This window comes from Patagioenas fasciata, chromosome 5 (genome assembly GCF_037038585.1).
Source record: "Patagioenas fasciata isolate bPatFas1 chromosome 5, bPatFas1.hap1, whole genome shotgun sequence".
NCBI lineage: Eukaryota > Metazoa > Chordata > Aves > Columbiformes > Columbidae > Patagioenas > Patagioenas fasciata.
Genome location: NC_092524.1, coordinates 4279395 through 4307369, shown reverse-complemented (window position 1 = coordinate 4307369; position 27975 = coordinate 4279395). Strand labels below are relative to the sequence as shown.

General features: G+C 43.7%; 2 protein-coding genes across 11 annotated transcripts in view; one reads left to right on the top strand and one right to left on the bottom strand.

Moving 5' to 3' along the window:
- The first annotated feature begins 4119 nt into the window (after positions 1-4119).
- DBX1 (developing brain homeobox 1) lies at positions 4120-8978 on the top strand. The gene is made up of 4 exons (XM_065839585.2): positions 4120-4858; positions 5340-5441; positions 7088-7290; positions 7575-8978. The coding sequence occupies exons 1-4, from the start codon at positions 4504-4506 to the stop codon at positions 7947-7949; spliced, it is 1035 nt and encodes a 344-aa protein (XP_065695657.1). The 5' UTR covers positions 4120-4503; the 3' UTR covers positions 7950-8978.
- A 6547-nt stretch (positions 8979-15525) lies between these two features.
- Positions 15526-27975, bottom strand: part of NAV2 (neuron navigator 2) — a 368230-nt gene continuing 355780 nt past the window's right edge. For all 10 annotated transcript variants that reach the window (XM_065839241.2, XM_065839242.2, XM_071808810.1 and 7 more), the window contains 7 exons: positions 26994-27229; positions 25624-25778; positions 25062-25133; positions 24392-24588; positions 23901-24019; positions 20263-20466; positions 15526-19164 (listed from right to left, as the gene is read on the bottom strand). In XM_065839241.2, the coding sequence (XP_065695313.1) occupies positions 19039-19164; positions 20263-20466; positions 23901-24019; positions 24392-24588; positions 25062-25133; positions 25624-25778; positions 26994-27229 (1109 nt within the window). In that variant the 3' untranslated portion in view covers positions 15526-19038. The remainder of the gene's footprint in view (positions 19165-20262; positions 20467-23900; positions 24020-24391; positions 24589-25061; positions 25134-25623; positions 25779-26993; positions 27230-27975) is intronic.

Genomic DNA, 27975 nt, shown 5'->3' with positions numbered 1-27975 from the left:
CAAATAAAACACCATATTGCATCTCGCAAATCCTAGCTTTCCCAATGTGCAAATCTTAGCTCATGGAAAGAGTTGTTTTTAGGGAGGTTGTGTTGTTTGTTTATTAGACAGATCAGTGGAGAAGAAAGAAGAGGGACTGTTCGACCTCGGATTATTTTTTGAAACAAAGGTGGAGGTTGGGGAAAGGATAAAACAGCAAAGTGGACAAAACCAATCAAATTTGGAAGAAAGGATGCAAATTAAACAGGCTTGGAAGGAGTTAGCAAAGCGCAAGCAAGACGCAGAGACCAAACTAAAGTTAATTACTTTTGACATGATCGGATCATCTGGTTGCATTTCAGGCTGCGTGCACTCTGGGCTGGCCAGCATGAATGGCGAGGGAAAAGAAAGTAACTCTCCCCTCCAGGTCCCTTTGCCAAGTCTGGGCTGCGCGCTCTGTCCGAGATCCCTCTTTCTTTGCGCAGGGAGAGAGAGGGGGAGAGGGGAGAGAAACACAGTTAACCACCTGTCAGGGCTGAGGACACAATAAGGCAGCCCCCAAAAGAGCTTTTCATGCATGCGTAATATATTTGTTCAGCTATTCACTTAATGAAGCTGATAAATGTGATGCGAAACAATAGTCAAGTTAATCTATTTAGTAAAATGTTTTGAGACTCTCAGGCGATGTTAAGGAGGGTAGTGTGTTCGGGGACATTTTCATTTCAATACGCTCATCTCTCCCCTCTTAGGGGGGTTTCAAGCAACCTATGTGAATATAATTTCTTATAAATGTGTCTTTAATGGGTTTAATTCACCCTTGCCAGCTGTTTTTTTAGCTATTTTGTAAGAGCAAAACAAACGTGCCAGGCTTGGAAAGCTAGTTAAAATTAGTTTCGGTCACTGGGGCCAAGCTATATTTCCTGCAAACCATCTGCTTGATTGGCACAATAGAAGGATTTTCAAGAAAAGGGGGGGGATCTAGAAGAGCTTTGAACGAACCAACAGTTACTGTTCCTTGTGCTTGAATTCTAAAGGTGAAGCCTTAGGTGTCTTAATAGAGCTTCGCCCCCGCAGCCTCCATTCAAGCTCCCGGCGAGGTCGATAAGCATCGTTAGGGAGTCGGGACGCGCCGGGGACGGAGCATCGCTTCCCCCGGGAGAAAAATAGTAATTTAAAAATAAATAAAATAAAAGGTGTATACACACACACGCTTCCTACGTAGCTTTGGAGAACGAGAAGCCGCGGGGCTGCGGACGGAGACGGCGGAGCGAGGGCTCTGCTCGGGGTCCCGGCTCGGGAAGAGGGGGTAGAATTTGGCTTTCACCGGCCTGCGGGAAACTCCGGGGACCGGCCCGGTTCGGGGGCTGGTCCTGCGTGGGGTGGTTTCCCCGTGGTGATTGAGACGTCGGGGCTGCCGGGGGAGCGGGACGGGCGCTGCCGAGCGCGGCTCCGCGGCTGCGGGCAGGCGCTGGCCCGGCCCCGGCTCTTTGGTCTCCGGATTTGAAGTGCTGGCTCTCCCAATTTCATGCGGATTACCAGCCTCGGACCGGGACACACGCAGGCTTCAAGACCTACACCACCCCCCTCTTCCCCTCCCGCCTCGCTGCCGGTGGTTTTAGGGTTTATTTGCGGATTTTTTTTCCTTCCTTCAGCGACAAAGAAATTAAGTGACTTTTAAGAAATAAATTTGAAGATAACGACATTAAAATGAATGGCAGGAAGCACAAAACGGCATGAGCATAGGTCAAACGGCATTAGTCACAGGTTTTATCCTGAGACATTAGAATTCCCTTTCTCTTAAATGATCACCGCCTTTGAAAAGAAATTTCCAAAGGAGATCACTTAAAATAAGATCCTTTCGTCTGATTTCTTGGTTTCTTATGGTCTATCTTCCCTTTCAATAGATGTCTAGTCCCTTTTGCCTTGGTGCTTAAGGAATTCTTTATGAGTGTGCTCAGACGCATCACAAGGAACTGGGTCCACGTGTGCCCCAGCATGCGTTTGACCCAACCTTCCAGAAAATGTCAGACCCCCTTTTTTAAACCAGAGAAATTAGCAGCAGTTGGTCTATAGTCAGGCAAAATGCCCCCAATGTATATGTAAAGAAAGGAGTAAATCATCTCAAAGGAAACCTATAATGACTGTAAAAAACTAAGTGTTCTCGGATCCGCCCGGGCTGCTCCGAGGAGCCGGAGCTGTGTTGGGAAAAGCCGAGGGGGGTGGGGGGGTTGGGAGAAGTGGGCTAGGGGGGGTGCAAATCAATTCTCTTATCAGGAACTCCCTGTTTGCATTTTCCATCCGCTCCTGTCCCGCTCGCTTGCTAAGTGACACCTTGAGAGCAGCCACGCGTATAAACGGGTTTGAGATAACTTCGGAGCGGGGGCGAGAAGAAAGCAAAACCCGGAGCTGGATGGGGCGGCCCCCGCTGCTCCCCCCACCCCGACACCCGTCGCGGTGTCCGGCGGGGACGCGGGGCAGGTGCCGGGGATCCGCCGCCACCCCCTGAACCCTTTTAGGCTCAGCCCTCGCCTTCCTGCCCTGTTTTCTTTACCTGCTAAGCGTCAAGATTAACAAAACTGGGGAGGGGCGGGGCGAGGGGGGGTGGGGGGGAACTCCAGCGAGGTTTTGTTTCGAAGTGATGCTTTCAGACAGCGGATCTTCCAAGTCAGCCTTCTGCAGATGCTCATCTGCTGGAGGCCGGCGTACAGCATCGGGAAAGCTTGTCAGGATCATACAATTTCGAGGGCTGATTGCGTCCTCCCTAATAAATAACTTTTTGATTTGAATCAAGGGAGAGGTTTAACAGGCTTTCTTTCTTCCCTAATGTGATATAAATCGCAGATGCACTTTTATTGCATGGTTAAAGCATCGACATGGAGATAATCGACACAAAACGTCCGGACAAAAACCATCGAGAGAAATAAAGCTGGTTAATAAGATTTTTGAGAAAGCTTTGTGTTAAAAAGTAAAAAGGGAAAACAGCTGAAGGTGACAGTTAGTTCATGGTTAATAGGATAAAGGCTGCATGGTTGAGCTGCACACTTCTGCTTGCAAAGGTTCAGCCACACCAAAGGACTGAATGGGGTGCTTTTAAAACATAGGACATTTAACACATCTGTTATCGTCTTTAACAGAGAAATCAGGTAAAACCGCTCTCAATAGTCGCTTTCATCACCCAGCTCCAAAGGATATTAACTACACTCGCACCTATTTCCATATTTGCCACCGCAAACAAAACCTCGCTGCCAGAAAAAAAATCCCTATTTTCTACTTTTCCGTTAGACGATGTCATTTGTCCCTCGCACCAAAGTTGAGGGACTTTGAGCTCTGCGGCACCGAGCTGAAAACACCTCCAGAAATTCTGCGCATGCACACAGATAAAAAAGCGAATTCAGGTGAATTTGGCGGCGTCCAGAAGGCTTCGAGCCACCGATACCGATAAAACCGAGCCTAGCTCAGACTACTTCAGCCAAAAGCATCCAAATGCTACAACGTTGCCTTCATTTCCGCTATTCTTAATGCAGATGAGCTTAAGAGGACCATCAGACTGAGAACCTGAGGGGCTGCTCTGATCCCCTAAAGCTGTTCGGATCTTTTCTGTGTTCAATGTTCAGATTTTCTAGGAGCAGAGTTCTTATCGGCTACAATAAGGCTCACATTTCGGTCCGATATGGGCAAGCTTAGCCCCTAGAGCACACGCACACAAGACTCTTACGAAGGTCCGATCCTGAAAGTAGAAGGTAGCACATCCAACTCGCTTTACGCCGGACCTTAGAAAAATAACCCCAACCACACGCACAAATTTTGCCGCATACTAATAGCAGAGGGCAGAACGCGCTCAAATCACGACGGGATCCGCTCTCCGAATATTTCCCCCCATCGCCCAACAGAGCTCAGTTCCACGTTTTCTAATTTGTATTTTCCATTCCACAAAACCCGTGCTTTTCTGAGAGTCCGCAGATAAATTTATATGAATATTTATTGGTTTATTTCCTAAACTCAGCAGGGGAGCGGCAAATAAATTTAGTGCTTTCTTTAAATAATTCCCTTTCTACGAGGCAAGATGTCACTCGAAACTTTTAAATAGGCATTTAATTAGCCTGTGTGTGTTGCCTCTGAACAAAACCCTGCTGGGAGCCTTTGGAGCGCTGTATTCCAAAGAGGCGGTCAATATGCAAAATTGATGACTACACTTTCTTTGTGGCGGGGCCATTGTGCCCCGGTTGCTTATGAAGTCTAATCCAATCATAAATTGCAGCCCCGGACCAATGGAGAAGCCCGGAGCTCGCCCTGAATGAAGCTCAAGTGGAGAACTTTGTTGAACCCCATTGTTGGGGCTGTCACTTTTGAAAGAGCCACAGCGGGGCTGACCACTATAAAACCCATCGTCTAGGAGGAAGGGGCAGAGAGAACCCCGCCAGGCTTGCTGGCTGGATCTTTACTAAAATTTCAAAGCATAAAAAAAAAAAAAAAAAGAAACAATACACCAAAAGCAAACAAACAAACAAACGAGCGGCCCCAGGGATGATGTTCCCCAGCCTCATCGCTCCGCCGGCCGGCTACCCCAGCCTCCTCCGGCCGACTCCCACCCTCACCTTGCCTCAATCGCTGCAGTCAGCTTTTTCCAGCCATTCCAGCTTCCTGGTGGAAGATTTGATCCGGATCAGCAGGCCCACCAGCTACCTGCCCAGGACTGCCCCCCCGCCCAGCATGTCCCCTCCAACCTCAGCCTCCAGGACGGACTCGGGGACGCCGGAGCTCGCCAGCTCCACCACGGCCGCCGGCTCCAGGAGGATCTGTTCCCCACAGACTTCCAGCAGCGACTCCACTTTCCTGAAGTTTGGGGTCAACGCCATCCTCTCCTCCGCCCCCCGCACCGGTAAGCGGCCCGATCCCGGTCCGTGGCTCCGGGGAACTCACCGGCGGCAGGAGCGGGTTGGCGGGGTTGGGGGGAAAGGAGGGAGGCGGTTTAGGAAAGGGAGGGAGAACCTGGTACCGAGCTGCAGAACCCTCCGGCAGCGCTCATATCGCAGGGCGATGGGGAGCGCTAGCGGACTGCTGGTCGCCCCTCCGCCGCCTCCGGACGGACGGGAGAAGCCGGGGGGTCCCGCAGCGGGGTCCCACAGACGTGTCTCCTGACTGACTCTGCCCTCCTGGGTGCCGCTTTGCCGGCAAAACCATCGCAGCAATATCGCCGCTTTTGCCTGACGGCTCCGAGCTCAGACTGACTCGGTTTTCGGGGGGAGGGGGAAAAGTATCACCGCATCGATCCCCAGACCAAGCTGCAGACCCAGCCGCGCCGTCGGTCGAGTCCAACTGGTGGTAACCCTCTGCTTAATTTCGTTTTATTTATTTACTAGATACGTCCCCTGCGTTACTTCAGAGCGTCCCTCCAAAGACTTTCTCCTTCCCGTACTTTGAAGGATCCTTCCAGCCCTTTATCAGATCATCCTATTTCCCAGGTAGGTCTTGCAAAGTCTCTCCCTCTCCAGGCACAGCCCAGTAATAATTCTCCGTCCCCCTCCCACAACGGGGGTTATGCTCTAGTTCAGAGGTTGGAGGGAGTACAACATTCAAGCATCAGTCGCGCCAATTTGATGCCCGATTTAGCACAGGCAGTGACCGCTTGACATTCCCCTGCCCGCTCCCCCTCTGATCGCCAAATTAGCCGGGATTGTCACGGTCCCGAGGCGAGGCAGGTCCCCCCACAACTCCTCCCTCCCGGGCAGTCCCTCCCGCCCGTCGCCGCTTTCAGCACCACGAGGGGAGCGGTCAGCTCCCGCCGCTCCGCGCCCGCGCAAACCCCGCGCAGGCGGAGGGAGGCAGCGCGCTGCTCCGCAAACCTGCGCTCCCCTGGAACCTCAGCCCTCCTGCAAACCTGCGCTCCGCCCTGTTTCCCCCGTCCCCTCCCCAAATCTTGCCGCTCCCCCCGCACTGACATGCGGATGGAGACCACGGGGTGACTCTCTTCCACGTACCGACCCTCCCCTCTCCTCCTCGGGCTCATCGCTTGGCGTTCAGACCCTCACTGGTTATTCAAACGACAAGGTCTCGGCGAGAACGCAAGGCTACAGGGGTAGGATTCTTACAACACTGAAGTATTATGATGCTGAGAGAACAATTAAAAAAAATCTAATTACACAAACAAGCTATTAATTTAAAAAGAAAACAGGGAAGGGGAGAGAGGGGAAAAAAATAACCCAAGCTCTTCCATTCATCCTCCGGATAATGGAATTTGCTTCCTTTCTCCAGCATGTGAATAGCCTAACAAAAACAACTTGAGCTTTATAAATAGCTTTTCATGTCCATTTAATGAAAATGATTTGGGGAAAGGGACGATTGTGCCATCAGTATTCTCCCGAGGAGCCTGGCATGCCGTTGTGTTTAGTTTGAAAGTGTAAATCTCTTTTGTTCCAATAATATATGGCGTTAGCTGCTTGTCCTCAGTCTTTTTCTGTTAGTTCATTACTACACAATTACCATTCACGCTTCATTAGCATCTCTGTCTCTCTTGGGGAGGTCCCCCCCCCCTTTTTTTTTTTAAGGAGAAACTCTGCCCTTTTTATCATACCAATGCCATTGGGAACTAGGCAATGTGCTAATTAGCTGTTACTTTTCATGTCTTCGGCTTGAATTCTCCAACTTCGGAGGGGTGGGTGGGGGGAGAGAAGAGATTAATATAAAAAGATGAATACTGATTGATCAGAACTGCATCTGAAGAGGAGCGGTTTTGTTCAGAAAAGTCCTCATTTTCATCTCGAGCATAATAAAGCATCTTGAAATATAAAAGCATCTGAAAAAATCAAATGCTACTGAGTGGGAGGGAAAGCTTTTTTATTATACCTCTATCTTAGCCGGTACGCCTCGCTTTGCCTTTTCAGGCCAGAGACCTTTGAATCTCCCAACAAAACCGTCCACTATTGATCCATTTTACACGTTTGAGTTGATAGATCTAATCCCAGCTATCGCTGGCTGAAAGGGGAGTTTGGTGCTTAGTTAAGCCTAAATCTCCTTTTCACAGCCCCAGGTTGATGGGTGCCCACCCAAAGGGAGGGGGGCGGTGGGGGCTGGTCCTGCTCTGCTCAGTGCTGTGTTTTCCCCCCCACAGCTGCCTCCGCCGTGGTCCCCATCCCCGGGACCTTCTCCTGGCCGCTGGCCGCCCGTGGCAAACCCCGCCGGGGGATGCTGCGCCGCGCCGTCTTCTCCGACGTGCAGCGCAAGGCCCTGGAGAAGATGTTCCAGAAGCAGAAGTACATCAGCAAACCTGACAGGAAGAAGTTGGCAGCCAAGCTGGGCCTCAAGGACTCGCAGGTGAGAGAAGCAGCGGGTGGGGAGGGCAGAGGGGGTGTGGGGAGCTGGGCTGCCCACCTCTGGGGCAGCTTGAGTGAAGGGGAGGAAAATGGGACCAGGATGGACCATGGCCTTGTTGGCCCCCTAGCCCCTCTCCTAGGGTCTCCAAAGGTCAGGTTTAGCGGTTTCCGTTAGCTTTGGTTAGGCACAAGCAGGGTTTCAAGCGTGCAACAAAAAGGCTTTTCCTGGTCCCTGTGTTACTGAACTGTTTCATTTCTGTTTTGCTTTACCCCCCCCCCCCCCAGGTGAAGATCTGGTTCCAGAACAGAAGGATGAAGTGGAGAAACTCCAAAGAAAGAGAGCTCCTCTCTTCCGGCGGCTGCAGAGAACAGACTCTACCCACCAAGTTCAACCCTCACCCCGACCTCAGTGACGTAGGCAAGAAATGTTCAGGAGAGGAGGAGGAGGAGGAAGTTCCCCCCGTGTGCCCACCCAGCCCCCAGCATCCCTTAACCTACCACCAGTCCTCAGAACACCTACACTTGAGGGACAGACTGGACTCCCATACGTCTCCTTCTCCATCCCATTCTAGCAGCCCCAGCAAACCTTCAGACTTCTCAGACTCAGAGGAAGAGGATGATGAAGGGGAAGACGAAGAGGAGGAGATTACGGTCTCTTAGATCACTCTGCCTGCCCCTACCGTCACATGGGGACATTGCAAAGTTGTAAATAGAACAGAATCCTATAAATTGAAGAGGTGATGTCCCACCCAAAAGTCCACATGCTTCTCCAGAGCAGGTTCTTCATCGCACAGCTGCAAGGCTTTCTACTTATAGCTATTCCTTATTTTTTTACCCCATGTCGAGGTTTCTATATCCATAGCATCTGATAAGCTTTTCATAACTTTATCTGTTTAACAATCAACATCTGCTCAATTAGGTGCTTTCTCTTTAAAGCAAGCAACAGGTAGCTCCTGGCTTTATAGCAGGGAGGAAAGTACATCCTGTTGAGAGGGGAAACTTTTTCTCTCCAGATAAGAAACAACAAAAAATACAGTATAGATGCTGTGGCCACTTTTACCACCTTTCAAGTGGATTTCCAGCTACTATTAAGATTTCAAAACAGCAAAGACTGGTTTGAACCAGCAACCCTTCTATCCAAAAATGACATTATTGAAGGACACAGAACAAACGCTGTCTCCCTCCTCACCCCAAATAGCACAACACTTGTGCAGCACAAGCACTGAAATCCCTGGAATGACTTCTAATGTATAACGCAAGTTTGCCTCATGTAATGGCAACCTTTTATATGTTTTTCATTTTAATTTATGCATCAATATTGCATTGGGAGCACTGTCTAACCCATCTTTTTTGCCCACAAGCCTGTGCTTATTTTCCACTTTGCTTCTGCTCTCCATGATGTGGACAGAGGAAAGTGGATATGCCTCTTTGATTTTTGACTGAACTTTGCTGTCTTTGCACAGCTTATATGAACTGTACACTATTTTGTACACTTACTCTGTATGGATGTTTTATACCAAGGTTATTGTGAATGAACATAACAATGGCTCAACAAGATTTCTCTCCCTTTTTTTAATTAAATGACAGCTAAAGTACAGACAAATGTAGCTGTTTAATTGTGTAACTTATAAAGAAATGCTTTTATTTTGTATTTTACCATGTACAGACTTTAAATATGTATATATAATAAAGTAAATGATTGCCAAATAAAAGAGTAGATATCCAAGTTTGATCATTCAGTAGTACTTGATTTCTGTTTACAGGTTGTTGTAGGTTGTGTCTGGGACTGAGCAGAGTAAGAAAAGAAATCTACATTTTGTCAAGAGCATAGTGATTCGATAAGAATCCATCACCTTCAAATTGAATAAACTTACAAGAATATCTACCTGCATTTTAACTAGAGAGCGACCCTGCCAAAGGATGAAAGATTTTCTGCAGTTAAAATGAATACAGGTTTTCCTTCTTTGCATTTAAATGCAACTTAATTTCTGCTGTGCTGCCCCCAAAAGCCCTTCTGACTCTGCTCCTTCCTTCCTTCCAGTTATAGCCCAGGGGCATCAGAGGGTGAACACTTGCCCTGCATGATCCTGCTAAAATACTACGGTTTGTAGACCAGGAACATATAATATTCATATAGGGTAGAGAAACAGAATGGAAAAAGATAGTCTTAAGACAGCTCTTCAGCCTCGAGTCCAGTCAAGAATCACTTCAACGCAAGGCAAACCCACAAATGCATTTAGATTCAAATACACATTACAGAAATATCAACGTTCTCCTCCTTGTGTACATGTAGCACAATTCTGCTTAAACAGACAGTTAATTTTGAAGCTTATTTTCTGCTCCACAGACTGTGATGCCCACCACTCATGGTGTGCTAAAAGCAAATAAATAAATGCAGCAGATATCACCCAAACACAACTGTCCCTGTGTGCTCCATTGCCACAGTCCTGAGGAAAGGGAGAAGAGAATGATTCCCCTTGAAAGGGATCTACAACCATCATTCAGTCCTGACCAGAAATAAAGCACATTAATAAGAACATTGCCCACATGTATCCAGAAGACTCCCAGGCATGGGGCACCAACCACCCCTCTAGGAAGCCTGTTCCAGGTTTCCAGCTGCTCTGCAATTAGGTAATTTGACACAACTAACCCAGAACACATTGTCACTGTGATCATCTTCAACCCCTCCAACACCTTGCAGCCATTAGCAGTTGATAACACACACCTGAGCTAACAGGGCAGTGTTTAACCCACAAAACACAAAAGAAAGTGAAACAGCCAATATGGTTTTGTTGTTGTTGTTGTGTTATTTTTAAGGAACAGAACAAAAACACAACACCTTTTTCCAAAAAGCAGCCCATCTCCCAAGCATACCTAAAAGGTCACACAAACACAAGTTAAACAGCAACTGGCACAATCTACCCAAATGCTCATCCATGCTCAAAAGAGCTGTTGCATGCATTATCAACCATGTACATATTGGAGAATGTATTGTTATCCACCTATTGACTCTTTAAGTGATAGAGCACAACATAACAATTATCTATACCTTAAGTTTTACTATTACAATAAACAGAAGACCATAGTTAATTGACCTATAAAGACAGATCTAATTCAAAACACATACTTTGTTTTAAAATTCATTGGCTACTCCAGAAACCACAGGTACCATCACACACACCACAATACTCAGGAAAGGAGTCAGTTCCAAACAAGAACAGATATCACCTATAAATAATCCCTTCTGATTCAATGTTCAACAGAAGCTACTAATTATCTGACACCCTCTGCTCTTCACAGCTTGTCTGCACTTAGAATGTTACCAAACCCAGTTATTTCAAACTCCTCCTTTCACCATGAGTGCTATTATCTTATTCTGCCATGCAAATATCCTTATTAAAGGAAAAATAACCTGGAATTGCCATTCAAGGGAGAAAACACCTTACCTGAAATGTGACATTCATCAATCTTACTCTTCCCCCGCCTCCTTCAATGGTCTTGTAGCAAAAAGAACATTGTATGACCACCAAGCACAACCGCTTGAGATTCAGGGATAACTTAACATGAAACTAAAGAGCTTATTAATTTATTCATTTCTTACTTTTCACCAACAGCCAGGCCATATCTGTAACTTGCAGAAAAGGAGCCTCCTCCTCCAAGGCTCCCTTTTTAAACCTGGAGGGTGAAGGCAAAGCTCACAGCTGCCATGTGATGGCTCATGCAGGACAGCTGTGCCAAGGGGAGCCCTGCAGAAGTACCTGCCCTTTCTGAAGGGTTATATCAGAGGCATAGACTTAGTCTCTTGCTTCAAATGTGGAGAGATTCCAGTTGATTTAGGAGGATCTGATGGCAATCGGGTTTGTTCCTGGTGTGTATGAGGCTGGAAGTTCAGTTGGGGTGTGTTTCTAAGAGCAAAATGTTTCATAATTTGTTGTTGACATCAAGAGTGTTAGAGGCCACCCCACCCCTATTCCCTGAAGCTCACTGATCGTGGTCAGGCTAATGCCAAACTGCTGACCCTAGAATGTTGTTGTTTTTTAAAAAATCCTTTTATTTTTTTAATGAAACCCTCTGTATGCTTTGGGAAAGGAGGAAAGGTGATAAGAAGCCTTTCCTGGCTTCACAGGAATGGAAAGATTTCCATATTGACTAGTAGCATCCACAGGTTTTGAAGCTCTGGAACAAAGTAATCCTGTGTGTAATGCACTCCCACAACAACTGCTGCTTCATGATATTGAAGTACTCTTTTTAAAGACCCAGTGGCCCAAGTGGTCTTGTATGTCTGTTCTTCCTTCTCACAGCCAAGACGGAAATATCTGACACTGGGGAATGGAAAAGGCGGAGAAGGGGATTTATCTTTGGTGACTGTGAGCTCAGGGCAGCAAATACTCAATTATTTCATCCCTTGAGAACCCAGCTGGTTCAACATCTGTGCCTGCTGTAACTCTGCTCTCCCACAGCGTGGGAGAGTGGCTTTTGGAATGGGGAGGAAAAGAAAATAAATCACTTTCTCAGGGAGTCTGTGCTGTTATTACCTGTAGAGCCGTATGGCAGCATCTTCAGCTGTGAACCCCAGGCTGTGCCGGGATGCACAGGGTCCCACCGTGTCAGCCCTCCAGTCCCCTCCCAGATGAAGGGCTGTTTGTGCCCTGCACAAACTGGGGGAACTGGAACCATTGTCATCAGTGCCACAGCCTCCTGCACAGCCCTGTATTGGGAGCACTGTGCCAGTACTGCCGTGTGCCCATTGAAAAAAACACTTACCTGTATGTGTAGAAATCATCTAATAAGGTACAGATGCTAACACCATATGCAGGAAAGTATGTTTATCCCGTCTATATGAAACACTGTCTTTCCTAACACCAGTAAGCAAAAAGTTTGCGCCAGCCACCCTGCCTTTCAGTACTGCAGAGCTTGAGAATGTCACAGTTGAGTATAATAATGCTAATACCGATACTGATACTGATACTAATACTAATAATTTGCCTGTTTTAAAGCACACTTGTCCTCCCAGAAAGTCTGAACATTACAAGCATCTCAAAGCAACAGAGCCCAAGATGCAAGGCCATACTTTCCAGAAGCAACCAGGGCAGGCTGAGGCTCATTAAAAGCTAAACCCTCATCCTAAGGAAAACCAGACCTCTTTGAAAAAAAATCCAAGGTCAGTCCTCAAAAACATTGGTGGCATTCAAAAATCGTCACCTGGGAAGTTTAAGGTAGAGTTTAACACAACAGCTATGGGCTCTACTATTGTCAAGAGGAACAACGCAGGGTCTCACCCCTCGTTGTGTTTCCTCTTGTTCCTCACAGTCCCAACCCATGCACACACATTGGCACATAGCTGGGCCTGAAATGATCAGTTTGAAGAACAGAAAAGTGATCACTTTTCTTGATTTATTTTGATTTCAGCTGGTCTAGCACCTGGAACTCCTTACCAGTGCATCAGAAGTGCAGATGGCAGAAATGCTCAGCGAGGGTAGAAAACAGGTGTAGAAGATCATCCCTTCTGCCAGGTCTTGGTATTAAATGATCTTACATGTAAATCTTTAGGGCTGTTGTATTTTTCAACCAGGATTGAACCTGATCTAAATAAATGAAATCCTTCCAACTTCGAAAAAACACATCACCGTCACTTTCCCTACTCACATTGTAGGGATGCAACAGCAGGGAAAGCCCAGCAGAGCAGCCAGGACCTCTCAGGGCTGCCTTTACCGAACTTGTACAAGTGCTAGGTGTGCTGCTTTCACCTAGTTTTATCTCCCTTGTAATCAGCAAAGGACTGAAATGCTTAATAGAATCATAGACCCAGCCCAGGATGGAAGGGGTCTAGAAAGGTCCTCTGGTCCAGCCTTTCATTGGAAAGGAAGCCTAGGTGAGATGTTCAGTCACATCTTGGAAAACCTCCAGTGATGGGGGTTCTACCACATCCCTGGGGAGTTTGTTCCAGTGAACGATTGTTGTCACTGTAAAAAATGTCTTAAATCAAGATAAAAGCTCTCCCAGTGCAATTTGTACCCATTGTGTCTTGTCTTCTCCATATGGCTCTTTGTGAAAAGAGACACTCCATCCTCTTTGTAGCTGCCCTGTCAGTACCAGAATACTGCGGTGACATCCAGCCTGAGCCTTTTCTTTGCTGTGAGAAGAGACCTAAGCAGTTGTCTTTCACCATACTGCAGTTTCTCTTGCCCTTTGATCTTCTGTGTGGATCTCCTTTGGACCTTTTCCCATCTATTCACATTATTTTTTTAATTGTGGGGACCAGAACTGGGCATAGTACTCCAGGTATGTCCCAACAAGTGCTGAGTAGCATGGGATGAGCACATCTCTTATCTGTGTTAATAATGCCCCTGCAGATGCAGCCCAGGCTCCAATTTGCCTTCATTGTGTTGCCGACTCACGTTCAGTTTGTTGTCCCAGGACCTCCAGGTTCATTTCAGCAAGGCTGCTTCCCAGCTCCCTGGTTCCATCATCCCAGGTGCAGGACCTTGCACTTTGTTAAACTTCACACTGCTCTTGCTAGCCCACTGTCCAGGTCTCTCTGTAAGATGGCTCTCTTTTCTGATGTGTCCACCTCACCACCTCGTTTAGTGTCACCACTTGGTGAGGGCGCTTTCAGTCCCATCATCCAGGAGATACTGAACAGCACGGGGCCCGCTGTTGATCCCTGGAGGACCCCACCATTGAGTAAAAAAACCCATTGACCACCACACTCTTGAGTGCTGCCTGGTAGCAGTTTCCTAATTCATCACCCACCCAATCTGTATTTTGGCAGTTTGTCCAGGAGAGGGCTCTGGGAAATTGTCGAACGCTTCGCTGAAATCCAGGTGAACAACATCTACTGTGCTCCCCCCCATAGACAGAAAATGTTATTTTGTTGTAGAGGTGATCATGTAGGTCTGGCATGATTTACCTTTGGTAAATCCATGCTGGATTCTCCCAATCACCTGTTTTATTTGGTTTGTAGTAGTTTCTATGAGGACTTGGTCTGGGGATTGAAGTAAGACTAATGGGCCAGCAGTTTCCTGAGGCCTCTGTTGGGTTTGACAGTTACCCTCTTCCAGTTGTCAGGGGTACCCCCTGATGTCCACAGCTTTTCAAGGATTACAGACAGTGGCCCTGCAACAATGTCAGTCCCTTCTCTTCCCACCCTGGGGTGGGTTCTGCCCAGTCCCAGAGATTTATGAGGATGGAGCCCTTGCAAGAGGATGCAGAACCAGCCCTCCTTCCACTTCTGGTGGGTCAACACGGATGTTGTTGTAGCTACTTGAGGATGTGATTTGGGTTTCAGCAGAGCCAGTAAAGACAGAGACAAAGATGTCCTTAAATCCGTCTGCCTTGTTGGCAGTATTTGTAACTGTTTTCCCTGTGCTGTTCAGCAACGGACCTGTGCCTTCTCAATAAAGGTTAAAAAAGAAAGAAAAAGTGAAGATGAGTGTACGACATGGTGTGCAGAGAGCAGAGAAGAACAAGAACATGGAGAAGGAATGAGGAGGCCAAAAGAGGAAAGAAAGGGAAGAAGAATTCCTGAGAGATATTAAGCATTTTGATGCCAGTCCAGTATTGATTCAAACGCTGTTGAAGATCAGGGCTGGAGTGTCTTCTGGGGTCAATTCTAAAATATGCAACTCTGTGAACCAAAGGAGTTTACGGAACATAGAGAAGTCCACTTGAGCATGTCCAACTCTATTGTGCCTCTGGGCAACTGCTGTGGAGGGACAGTTGAAGCCCACACTACAGATCAACTCTCAGTTTGCACTGCTGCGTTATTAGAAGAGAAAAGAAGGCCATTTTTAGATTAAACTGACTTGAATGTAGACTTCAATTTTTTAGCAGAATTTATCATCTTCCAAAACCTTTTCTTAGATATAGGTGAATCTGTCCTATCGACGTTCATAGCTCAAATCAGCGAGCAGAGGACAAGATAACTACAAGGAATTGTCAAATAAGCAGAAATAGGATGAGATAGTAGTCTCTAGGAAAAAAAATACTACTGTTGAGAATTATCCCTTACACTTTATGTGCAGAGGTTATTGGATTTATGCTTTCTGAAAAGAGAGTACTTTTTTTTCCAAGTTACAGCATTTATTTGAAACAAAGGAGAAAAGATCCCTACATGTTCTTACTGACCAATGTAAATTTATTACTGTATAATCACAGTGTCTCTATAAAATAGGTGAAGAGGAAATTGTAATAAATGTTGATTAAGAAGGGACAAAAAGTTCTGGGAAGCCACAAATCTGAATAAATAAGCATCAATTTTATTGAATCATGAATAATTTAAGACTGGTACAATCATCAGCTTTATTCTCCATGACACAGGGGGATGGGGAGAAATGGGGAGGGTGAGAAAGGAGAGGCATGATCTCAAACAGACCATTCACGAATTCCAATCCTAAATGAGAACTGAAAATTAAATAGGGAGAGGAGCAAATGGAAAACATCATAAACGTACACAAAATACTCAATTCCTAGTTTTTCTCTTTAAAAATGGCTAGAAAAAATTCATCAAAATGCAGCACTTTTAATCAAATATTTACATTTCTATGTTACAATGAAAAAATGTACATCTTATAGAACATATTTCATAAACTGTTCCACTGGAAACGACTAGATCAAAACAGCAACCTTCCATTTAATATCGACAAAGAGTTTTTTTTGCTTTGTTTTTGTATTTTTTTCTTGAAAGAAAATTGCCACATTTAGACAAGTTTTCGTACACGTAATAGTGAAGTTAAGCATCAACAATGAAATAGCAGTTTGCTTCTTCCAAAATGTACAAAAAGGTTAACCAACCCCCTCCCTCCCCTTCCCCAGATAAACCACATCTTATTTATGGTCTGTATCATTCTTGGCAGTTGTGAAGGAAAGAGAATGCTTTATACTTTCAATTTACAACTCAACACGAATGTTGCATAGAATCTTGCATTTCTTTCTCGTCGATTTCTTTTTTTAAACAAGCCAACTTGGTAAGGAAAAAAGGAAGCGTCTTGAAAAAGCCTTAAATGAAAACAAAGTCACTTAAAGAAAGACTTAATCTACGAAAAGTCTCGATAGAAACGAAGATGTGTGCACAACGGGTAACCCTGCTTCCCGAAGCTTCAGAAAAGACACTGAATGTTGTGATGCTCAGAATGACCGGCCTACAAAAAATCGCCTCGCTCGCTGTAATCCAAGCTACTGTCAAAACAAATTATAGATAACAGAAATTCCTCCCCGAGCTTAAGCACGGGATTCAAAATTAAAAGAGAAAAAAAATACCCCGTTCCCCACAAATAAAACACCATTTTATGTCTTATAGCGCTCAGTTAACCGAGGCATTTTCTAGGATATTAAGTCCATTTAAAGCCCTAGCCCTGCAACTGGATTATTTTACAGGCACATGCTCTATCTGCATGGATTCAGTTGGGGGATCAGGTACCAAAATTCACAGTAGTAGCAGGCAAAGTCAGTGCTGGGAAGCAGAATTGTCAAGACTACTGGAAAAATTAACCTCTCTCAAACTCACCATCAGCATGCTATGAATTTGATTCCATACAGATTTATCCCATTTTTACAGTACCAAGATGAGGAACATTGGCTGAGTAACCCTTGGTATTTCATTCAGTGAAATAATGAAATACAGTTCATAAGGTTAAAACAGTAACAACACCAAGCTCTTCCCCCCATCATTAAAATAGTTACATTTTTCTTTTACAATATTTTTCTTAAAAAAAAAAAAAATCATCAGCACTTCAAAGTTGTAACAGGAGCAGATTCAAGACCAGCTCAGTAAGACAAAGTACAGTTATGTTACAGAAAGTCATGAGGTATAATAAAACCACCCTCTCAAGCTGAGTCACAGAAGCATGAACTTGTCTGTTACATTATTTTAAACCCACAAGCTCTTAAAAAAGTGTGTGTACTAAGTTTTCTTTCTGTACATTGAAAAACCAGCATAATCCTGTAATTTATTAATGACAGCATTTGTTATAGTTGAAAAGCTTCTTTTTTTCCTCCTGCATGGATAAAGCAGCTCTTCAGTGATTTATTAGCTGCAGATTGATATGAACCTGAAAAGTTATGTCATTTCCCTCCTTTTTTTGTCACATTTAAACAAGTGTCTCATACAAACAGTATTCACAGCAACTTATGATATTCCAAGAGATGACTTTAGCCCTGTTTCTTTAAATAAGACCCCACAATATACAGCACTAATTTAATCAAACACAATTAGTAAAAAATAAGGCATCGCTTTAAAAGTCAGCACCAAAAAGATAGCTGGAAAGGCTAGTACAAATCAATATTGAGGAGTGCTGTTTTTGCTGAGGTACAGCTGACGTGGCGATGGTACAAAAAGCATTCGCTTCCATAAAAAGGAAAGTGCAAGTCTTTGGGAGGTGGTGTTGTTCCCCAACAGAAGTACAAGCCTTAACACTGATCGTGTAGGTGTGTGCGTTCAGAGGAGAAATCAAACCAGGTTCACAGCCCTGCCCAAGGGCAAAAGCATGGCCCAGCTAAGCTGAAAAGATGTGGTACCTTCCCTCCTTTATTTTACTCCAGATCTGAATACTGCTAAAATACTTTTTTAACTTAAAAACTGGAACTGTCACAGAGCTGAGTTTTAATTAACCCATTTATGGTTGTGCTGATTGGAACAAATACTTTGAAAAAAAAAACCAAAACAAAAACAAAAAAAGCACCCAAAATCTTTTAGAAAACAGCTGTAACATTTCATGGCAAGAATTAGGGAACGGAAAGCCTGACGAACCCCTTTTGGGGGTGCAGCTCACCTCTGTGTGAGGGCTCAACGCCTGCACGCTGCCCAAGGTCCTTTGGAGCTGCAGGGTTTCCCAGGGCACGGCCCTTGCGCCAGCTTCTGGAGGAGGGAAACTCGCTCTCGGCGTCACTGAACGGGGTTTAATGCCCCCAAAGTCAACCCGGTTGGGTTACATGGATGTAAGTGGGAAGAGAATGAGGCCCTGATTCGCCAAGGGCCACCTGATCATTCACTTGTAAGTAGGACTGATTGTTACACAGTGTTTGAAAAGACCTGATTTGTTCAGACCGTATATATATTTTTATATATTCCTATTTATATATATAATCTTTATAAACACACAATGAAAGAAAGCCAAGGTCTCAGACTGGCAAGGAGAGCAGCGCTTTTTCTTTTATATATTTTTTCCTTTTCTCTTTTTTTTAATATTTATTCAAACTTCCTTGTTTTGTAGCTTTGCCTTAATATATTGAGTATTATTACCAAGGCAAGTGATATCCTTATAGCACCAGAACTATAGGAAGCTGAGTTAAACTTGCAAAGCTGACTGGTAAAAGTCCAGCCCTCACCTAAATGTGTTTGGTCAGAAGCAGCATAGGCAAAAAATTCCTCTCCCCTCTCCTTCTGGACAGTACATGGCACAAAGCTGTTTGCTTCATAGCTGTGAAGTTCGCCCCCTCGCCCTACAACTTTTAGTAATGATGAATATTTTTAACATCTTCAGTATCTTAGGCATGAGAGCTTACAGCAACTAAACAGAAGAAAACAAAGGAATAGTGCAGTTCTCATCATTGTCAAAAGGAAAAACAATACAAAGGTTGCTTGGGTTGCCTGCACCCAGGTTCAAGACTGACTCCAAGTGTCTTGTTGTTCTTGCAGCTCTAATACTGAGATCCCAGCCCAGGAACGTGTTATTTTCATGAGTCTGTGATTAAGAGCTCTTGCTGAGTCAGGGAGCAACAATGGAAACAACCTATTTCTATCCGAGGAAGATCACAACGTTGACTCCAGAGATGAATCGAGGATGTCATCGTGATGGCTGTTGCTGTTAGAGTCACTGTCATAACTCTGGGGACTTGAGTAGTTGGCTGCTTCTTGCAGTCTCATTAGCATGTTCATCTACAAAGGCACAAAAGTTCACAATTATTTGTATTCTGGGGTAAAAAAGATTATCGACTCCACATGAAAGCTACTGCAGCATTCACTTTGCCAGTGCGTAACAAAGGAAAGGAAGAGACAACTGGGGTAATCAATAGTGAGTTTCTGAAAAGAGGTATTAATTGTAGAACATGTTACAACATCGTGCAAGTTAGTAATGAAAAATATGCTTTTCCAGTAAATGTGAAAATGAGAAGTTTGAAGGGATTAGTCCAGAGCTGTACTCGACAGGATTCTGCAAGCATCCCACCCTTCTCTTGCTCTGACCCGTGGAAATACAGACAGATCAGTCAAAAGAGGCAAATCCAAATGAATCCAAATGTCCCAATATCTGGCTAAGTGTTTGTATATGTACATATAAGCCAGTAAAAACTGCAACACACATTCTATACTCTCAACTGTCCAGAAAAATGTACAGCTTCAGAGCATTCCCAGTTTGCACAGTAGTGTCAATAACTGTTTCCCATTGGAAGAAATTGGGCATTTAGTGTTACCTTCAAGTTCAATTCATACGTTCTATACAAATACTTGTTAACATTTTCCTATATGGTTGTATGGTACTTCTGATGCATAAATTAGACACCAGTCATGGAGACTGTTAGTTCATATATTCTTTGAAAACTTCGATTTTCATCTGGTGTCAAGAATACAGCTCTAAACCACATGTGAAGCAAAGCAACACACTTATTTTGTGATTGTGGCAAAACAGGCTCAATCAAATGGTTCCACCCTGTTATTCAAGTAGGTCTAACAAGATCACATATTTAATTCCACAGCGTAGAAATGAATGTGATTACACACATCCCCTGTCACTTGTCAAAGAATGAATCCTCAACAAATGAATCTGAAAAGCTTCTACCACTGTTTCTTGCAGAACTGTACAAGCTTTCTGTGTGAAGGCATTCTGCAAGTTGACTTGATGACTTCCCCAGAAACATCGCCTTCTTGTTCTAAAACTTCTAAACACTCCTCAACTGTCCTTGACTTCATTATTCCTGCTTATGAACCCTAGAAATATGGGAAAAAAGTGATTCTGTTGTTTCAAAAATGAGAGCTTACCAAAGGATCTCCTTCGGCATCACTCACTGGAATTTGCTTGCTGGTGGAGCCTTCCCGGGACACGGAGTAGCCATCGAAGCCCACGTCTTCGGGTCGCAGCTGTAGCAGAGGAGGCCACTCATGGTGCTGTGGGGTGGCCACCCAGGGGTAGGTGTCCATCACCCATTTGGCGGGATCCTCCCAGGGCGCTCTCCTCCCATACAACTGGAAAAGCATCAAAACATGCAGAACGTTCCTCTTAGTCTACCATTTAATTCAGTACCTACCAAACCCAAAATGAATGTGCTGTGAGTCTCGTATTGCAGAATGGTCTTGCAAGCAGGGCTGAACAAAACCAAATGGGATTTCCCTTACCTTAATGACACACAAAGCTTTAGATATTTTTAATGGCGACTGATTTGGGAGAGGCTGATCGCCTCCTTTGAGGACGCAGTGCCCTTCTGTTGGCACCAGTTGAAGAATGGGAGACCTGAAAATAACCTCGCTTGATAAAGTTAACTTAAATAAAGTCACTACACAAAAGAAGCCGTCAATGTTGACATCTGGATCGCACCAGCAACTGCCTTATCTATGTTTGCTGCCGTCCGGAAACTGCCATCAATGGAATGTGTTGGAGGAACATCAGACCGGTCATCAGGTAATAATGACGGCTGTCATAGCAAAAGGTTTGCAAGTCAGGGAGTTTTCTTTGTATTTCATCAAGAAAAAGTACCAGCAGGATTTTGCTACGTTTGTGTTCCTACTTCAAGTAAGCAAACTCTCTTTCAAAAACTTATTCTGTTCTGAACAAGCTGTGCCAATGTATTCTTGTTCTATTCAGTTAAGTTTGCCTTCATTAGATAATAAATTCATTTTTATGCTGCATGAATTTCAAAAGCATACAGACAGCTGCAAGTGACTTAAAAAAACATGTTTGCTTCTGTTTAATAAATTTCATCCTAAGCATCCTTCAGCAACTGGAGTTTGTTGCTGGCGTTTGTCACTTCAATTCAGAGAATTCTGCCTTTTCCGCACAACACAGAGCGGTACAAGCAGTGGTTTAACAGAGAAATTTGTCAGTTCTCTGGTGGATCCAAGACTACTTCACTTTCTTAATAGCTTTTTTTTTCTTTGGTGGCTTTATTTTTCACACATACCCATTTTATTATCCTCCCATTGCCAAACAGCAGCAGTTAAAGCAAACCTTACAGCTTACAAGTGCTGTTCTTTATCAGAAGTCCCTGGAACATTCTTGCACCACAGAAGCAAATCCCTGCTTCCACTGCAACCATGTCCCCAAAATGCTGCATCCAAACAGAATGCAAAAGTCTAATTTCATCCAGATGCATGGTTAATGAACCCAAATCTGATCTTCCCACATGGTAGAAGGGTGTTTCTGCAGGTATCCATCAGGCAAGCGCTGGCAGAATGGCACTTTGACACAGATTTCCTGGGCAATATTACGGAATAACAACAGCTTTCACTCTAAATGATGTCCTGTAACTCACGGCCTAATCCTTGATCTGAAAATTTGGTTGTATTAATTTCCACACGCCGAATGAAGCCCTCGATTCTACTAGAGCCGCCCTGTAAGGGTTACGAGAAACCCAAATTAAGTGAAGCGCAGATGATAGATGTGAACGTGAACTTTGCAGCCAAATGCCACGCACAAATTCACAACGCATTAAATTGCTCTAAATACCAACATCTGCTTTATTCTGAGGCAGAACCCAGCGAGTCCCAGCCTAGAGCAGAGGTGCCCAGCAGATGGAGCCAAGCATCCTTCAAACTCCTCACCCCTGAGCTGTACTGGATTATTTTCTCAGCAACGTCTTCAGGCTGCAGTAAACCAGATCTCCTATTTTAATCTACAGCAGCACATGCCAGTTGCTAAGTGGAGAGGATTTTATATTTTCCACGTCTTTGCCACCTAGAAGGTTTGTATGGATCCGAGCTCATTTCTGAAAATTAGCTAGTAGGTAGGATTGCCATATAACTGTATCACACAAAATCAGCTAATAAGTAAAATTCCCATATAAATATATCACACAAAACTAGCTAATAAGTAAAATTCCCATATAAATATACGATATATCTGCAGCAGATGATGAGAGACTGAATGACGAATTCGCTATTCTCGTCGCTCCCTTTCACACGTGTGTTTTCTAGAGAGCAGTTAAAGAGGCAAAAATCAAACTGGTCACTTAACAAAGCACCAAAGAGAAACCACTGGAGTGTGAGTGACAGTGGCAGGAAGCCACAGGGACTCTGGGTCCTCTTTTTGTATCAATAAACCAAGCAGGAAGAACTGGGGTTTTATCCAACCTTCTAATTTTCACATCCTTGTTCTGAAGGAACACAACACTCAGCTCCAATGGGAGCAATTATTGTAAGGACCTATTTGGCTTACTTGCCTTTGACCCAAAATAGTTCTCTAAATGAGAAACAAGAAATATAAAAATAGTTCAGGTCAGATCCACAGGGATCGGAGTGAACGAGAAGTCCACCCTTCCTTTCTGGCAGGCAATTTCACATGAGCAGATGTGTTCTTGGAGAAGGTAAGGGACAGAAAATATCCCCAAATGAAACACTTTTCTAGCATTTGAATATTAATTAGCACAACTGGCTACTCTTCAACTACTGAAGTCTCATTCTCATCCACAGAGTCAACAAAAGAAGTTCTAGAGTAAACAGATAAATGATTTAAATGGAAATGAATTAGTGGAATTCAGGCAAATGGGACTGAAGTGGATAAAGAACCTAAAGCACAAAATCTCCAAATCTGTCTTTTAAATGTTATGCTGTCACAGTTATTTTGCAAAGGGAGGACTGAAGAATAAAAAAAGGTCATTTTTTTCCAGTTGCATGGTAAGACAATAGCAATCCTCTGCGGAACCTTCCTCCTGATTCCAACATGCTCTGTTGTCATAGATGCACTAAGAATTGTGTAGTAATGCTTAAAACTATCTGAGTTGCCAGAGTATGAATCAATTACTAAGTACCGGCAAGCGATGATTATTTCACTACGGCCTCTGAAAGAACTATGAAGGAATCTACTCAAAAATTCATTCTGTAGACTGAGAAGTAATCAAAGTGTCACTGATACTAATCCTGTCACTCATTAATGTGTTTCTCTCCATACACAGTTTTGTTTCTCCTCTGTTGAAAGATCTGATTCATAAAGGAAAATCCTGCATAACTCAGTGATTACAACTAACACGTTTTTTAGAGGTACAATACAATTTTATGGTGTGCTTCTGGAACAGATTATTGAAAGATATTTGGGTGACTAACTCTCCCCACTGCAAACATCAGTAATTTGGCATCTGAACAACTTTAAAAAAAAAACAATCTAATCTGGACTTTCAGTGCTTCCACTCCATTTTTCAGAACAGTTTGAAGAGAGTAATTCTGCCTGAAATTAATGACAATTTAAGCTCCATTTTCACAGACATGTAGGTATTCAGTGTGCAAAGTTGTATCTAAAGAAAACGTTGGCATTCTTCAGTTTTGTCCAATACTGCATTGCCTTTAAAACAGATACCATTCAAGATGGCAGTAGTAGGTTAATGACTGGACTCAATGATCTTGAAGGTCTTTTCCATCCAAAACAATTCTATGATTCTATGATCTGTAATTTTTCCCTTTTGCCTACTCACCTGTAGCCCTTCTCTAACTGCCTCCAGAAGATAGGGGATGATGGAGTAGTTCCACAAGTCAGTAAACCAAACTCTAGAACCATCTACATCTATCGGACAGGAGAGGAAGAGACGTGGACCTGGAATGAGAAATTCAGGTATTACAATCCAATCAAGATATGCCTCAAAATAAGACCAAATAACAACTTTAGTTCTCTGGAGAAAGAAGCCAAGGATGAGAGAACATAAACAGCTCTTCCTGAGAGCTCAAAAATCCTCTGAATCTACTTGAAATAATATAGCCTTCGAGGCAAGAACAATTAACCAGATTTCGTAACACGATTACTTTTTGCACAGTTTGCCTGAGAGCACGCTGCCCTCTGAAAACAGGGTTTTAAAGAAACCTTTTTTACCTGGTGGAGCACAAGGGGATACACAAGGATGCACCTGATATACAAGGAAATAAAATACACTTATTTATATATGCCAAGGCATATGAGCAGAGCACTTACCAATAGTAACATCAGAGGAGCTGTGAGCCTCCAAGAATTTGTTCAGATGCTGCCAGACCTTGGGAATCCAATCAATAATTTTGACCAGCTCTGCATTTCTCATCCTGCCACTGATCTCTGTTTCAATTAGTTTTCTTCTTAAAAAACGACCAAGAAAGCCTTTGACCGGCTCGGTGTGGTTTGCACATAGCACCCATCTATGGCAGAACAGCAGAAATGTCCATTATTTCTCTTTCAAGCTACTGAACACATCTATTCTGGGTTAAGTTTCTCATTACTGTTTCTAGATTACTATCATGATTCCCAGTCACATATGTTTCTTAGCAAAAATTATTTTGTAATGATGAGTTCTCTAGATGAAACAATTTGCAATGCACATTGTTTAAGCTTATTTCTCATTCAGTACCTGCCTTGCCAATAATCTTATTTACAATTTGTTAGAGGATCAAATATCTTAACAATCCTCTGAAAAGGAAAAGTTTTATGAAGCGGAGTTACTTCAATAACGGCATCATAACACATCTGCACATGTTAGGACAGCAACAAGTAACACATGGTATTTCTCTCTTGGTTTGCTGTTTCGTCTGATAAGAACAATTTCAGGTGACTCAGTAGCCATTACTCCTGTGCCAGCCCACAAACATAAATAAGAAACATGAATAAACAGTACCTGAAATTATGGTGAAGCTGAAGATTAGGTGTTGAGGAGGTGGCTTGGTTCATTGTGCCAATAATATATGGACTATTTAAAAAAAAACAAAAAAGAAAAAACAAACAGCAAATCATAAATTTTGAAAAACAACTTCTTAGTAAGATGTCAACATTTAAAAGGGTTATTCAAACCTCTTCTGTCAAAAAGATTTTTGTAGTTACTAAGGACCAAATTCTCTACTGAGAATCTGACTTCTGAGAACATCAAATTCTGAAAGCAAAACAGAAACCTCAAAGCAGGAACTTTCACAAAGATTGGGGTTTTAGTATCTAAGAGCTACTGGGTGAAGTGAATGCAAATTATCCAAACTCTATACTACTTTTTATTACTGATTTCAGAGGAATTCATCACATTATGAAGAAAAAAACCTCTAAAGAGCTGTCCGTAGTATGGACAGCCTGGCTGTCCAGTCCATTTTACCAACTTAATCTAGAGTTTGGTTTTGTGACCACATTTTGCAATGGCAGTGGTCTGACTGCAGTACTGAAATTCGGAATGTGTTCTGATATTACTTCCTTACCATTTGTGGTACTTGCAGTTCAGAAGCCCATTAAAGATCTCTCCCAGGGAGCTGACATGATGCAAATTATCCAAAATGATAACGAGAGGCATATCCACGGCGTTATTTTCACTGTTACACTGGTCTGCTAGGTTGGACAGGTATTGGCGGAGTTCCTGTAAAGTATACACAAAGAAAATTAAGAAAAAAAATAAAATTAAAGATACAGAGAGTTTTCTTCATATTCCTTGAAAATCCAGTTAAGATAAATAATCTACTGGCATCGTAATGAGATGTAAAGCAAAAGAACCTGCTGTCTTAAAATGTACACATTGTCCATGAGAAAACAGAAGAATACGGTTTTCTTTATCTTTTGTAGGTTATGCTGAAGATTTAAGACTACATCAGAAATCCCGTGTGAGATGACGGCCTCAAGTGGGGTTAAGATATCCTTGTTTGGGTCTGTGTGTTTTCATTCACTCTGTCCTAATCTTACACTCGGCGCTCAGAAATGTATTTTTCTTTCTTTTTGGGAACTTGTTCAACTCTCCGTAGTGCAGCAAAGCGAACTCTGCAACCCAGCTAGGTTTGTTACACCTTCTTGCCGCTGTGTTTCTATCGAAATGCCGCCAACAAAATTAATCCGGAATAAAGCATCCCGCAGCAGAGGCCAAATTTCAGTCACACCATGAAAGAAGATCGAGCTCGTGGGGCTGCTGCCAGGTGACCGGGTGTGGTTGAAATGCTCTCCCCAGCTTTAAATCATGTATTCCCTAGCATGTCTCAAATTATACCAGTGGTCTATGACCACACTTTAAACCATTCCTTTCCACCAGAGGAAAATATGCCTAAGGACATCAAACATACCTTTTTTTTTAATCTGGAGGTATATACGGCAAAACCAGCAGCACATAAAAAGCAGAGACATGTTTTTACCAAGTGCAGGAATGTGTCTGGACAACAGTCGCTCCAAACCAGCGTATGCAGATCACAACTGCTGATACTTGCAGCTGCAGAACCTCCTGACAGCCTAGAGATGCATTTGAGGGTTTCTGGATAAAAACATCCCCGTGCAATAGGGACTGCTTAAGTTGCTGGGAATTTTACGCAGCGGTTTAATTTCCTCAGCAATTCTCAGGCTCCTAAGCGCTTGAAAATCGTGAGACCTTGAGATGTTTAAATATACACCTGGAAGCCTGCTATTTCAGGCCCATCACCAGGTAAATCTGCAGTTTTGAAAATCTCAAATATTATTCCCTTCAGGATTAACGTAATGTTTTAAAAAGAAAGGTAAGTTGAAAATCAGCTTTTGATGGATTAATAAAGGAGAAATCTGTGACTTTGATAACACGGTAGCATTAATTGTGCAAGGATGATTTCCGTTTCCTCACCTTACTGGATTTATGGTCCACATTGAAGGTTGCAATAATGCCATCGGCCAGCTCCCTGCCCTCTCTAAGGACCATATATTCGGAGAGACGGTTCGCTAGGTACGTTTTACCAGTGCCACTGGGGCCAGATAAGATAATCCGTCTGTGTTCCATCAGGAGAGAGACGTAACGCTGCAGTATAGGTTTTGGGATCAGCGATTCAAACACCAGACCGTCCAAACTGTTCTCGCAGATACCTGCAACAAGAAACAATAAATCTTATTTAGTGGGATTCCTATTTTTTATCAAATTATCTGCATTTTCAAAAGTGTGGTTGTTTTTTTGGTTGGTGGGTTTTTTGGTTAGTTGGTTTGGTTGTTTTCTCCTTTCTTGCTAAGTAGTTGTAAAGCTGCAAAGCAATCCTGTTAGTGGAGTTTGAATAAACCAAGATCAGTTGAAATAACTATATAGTCAAACTGGAGGGCTGAAAAATGTGCTTTTGTGAATGCACTCGGGCCCAGTAACAGGAGGAGAAACCCCCCAAAATAACACTTAAACCTAACATATTTAGATCTGACCTTACCAAGCTGTTTCTCACTTCAGAGATAATTCCCTCGCCCACTCTGGTGTCCCCCATGATCGAGAGGGGCACATATGAAGCTGAAATTAATAAAGCAAGTGCAGAAAAGACCTGTGGGCTTAGCCTGGATCCTCCTTCAGCTCTCCAAGTTTTCAATGAGCTCAGCTGCACCCTATGGTGTATCTAAGACCCTGCGAGACTTGCCATAGTAAATCATTCCAGGCCACGTTTTTCACACACAAACCATCCATTTTGCAGCGTTTGGCCACGTCCGGTCCGCGTTCATCCGGAATTTACCTGTTTACTTTTGAATCGCTAGACGAAGAAAAGAGTTATCATCAACTCCCCCTACTTTCCCACACGCTTGTAATTAAACTCCTCCTCTGTATGCTGATAGTTATCTCTTCTAACATAAAACTCCTG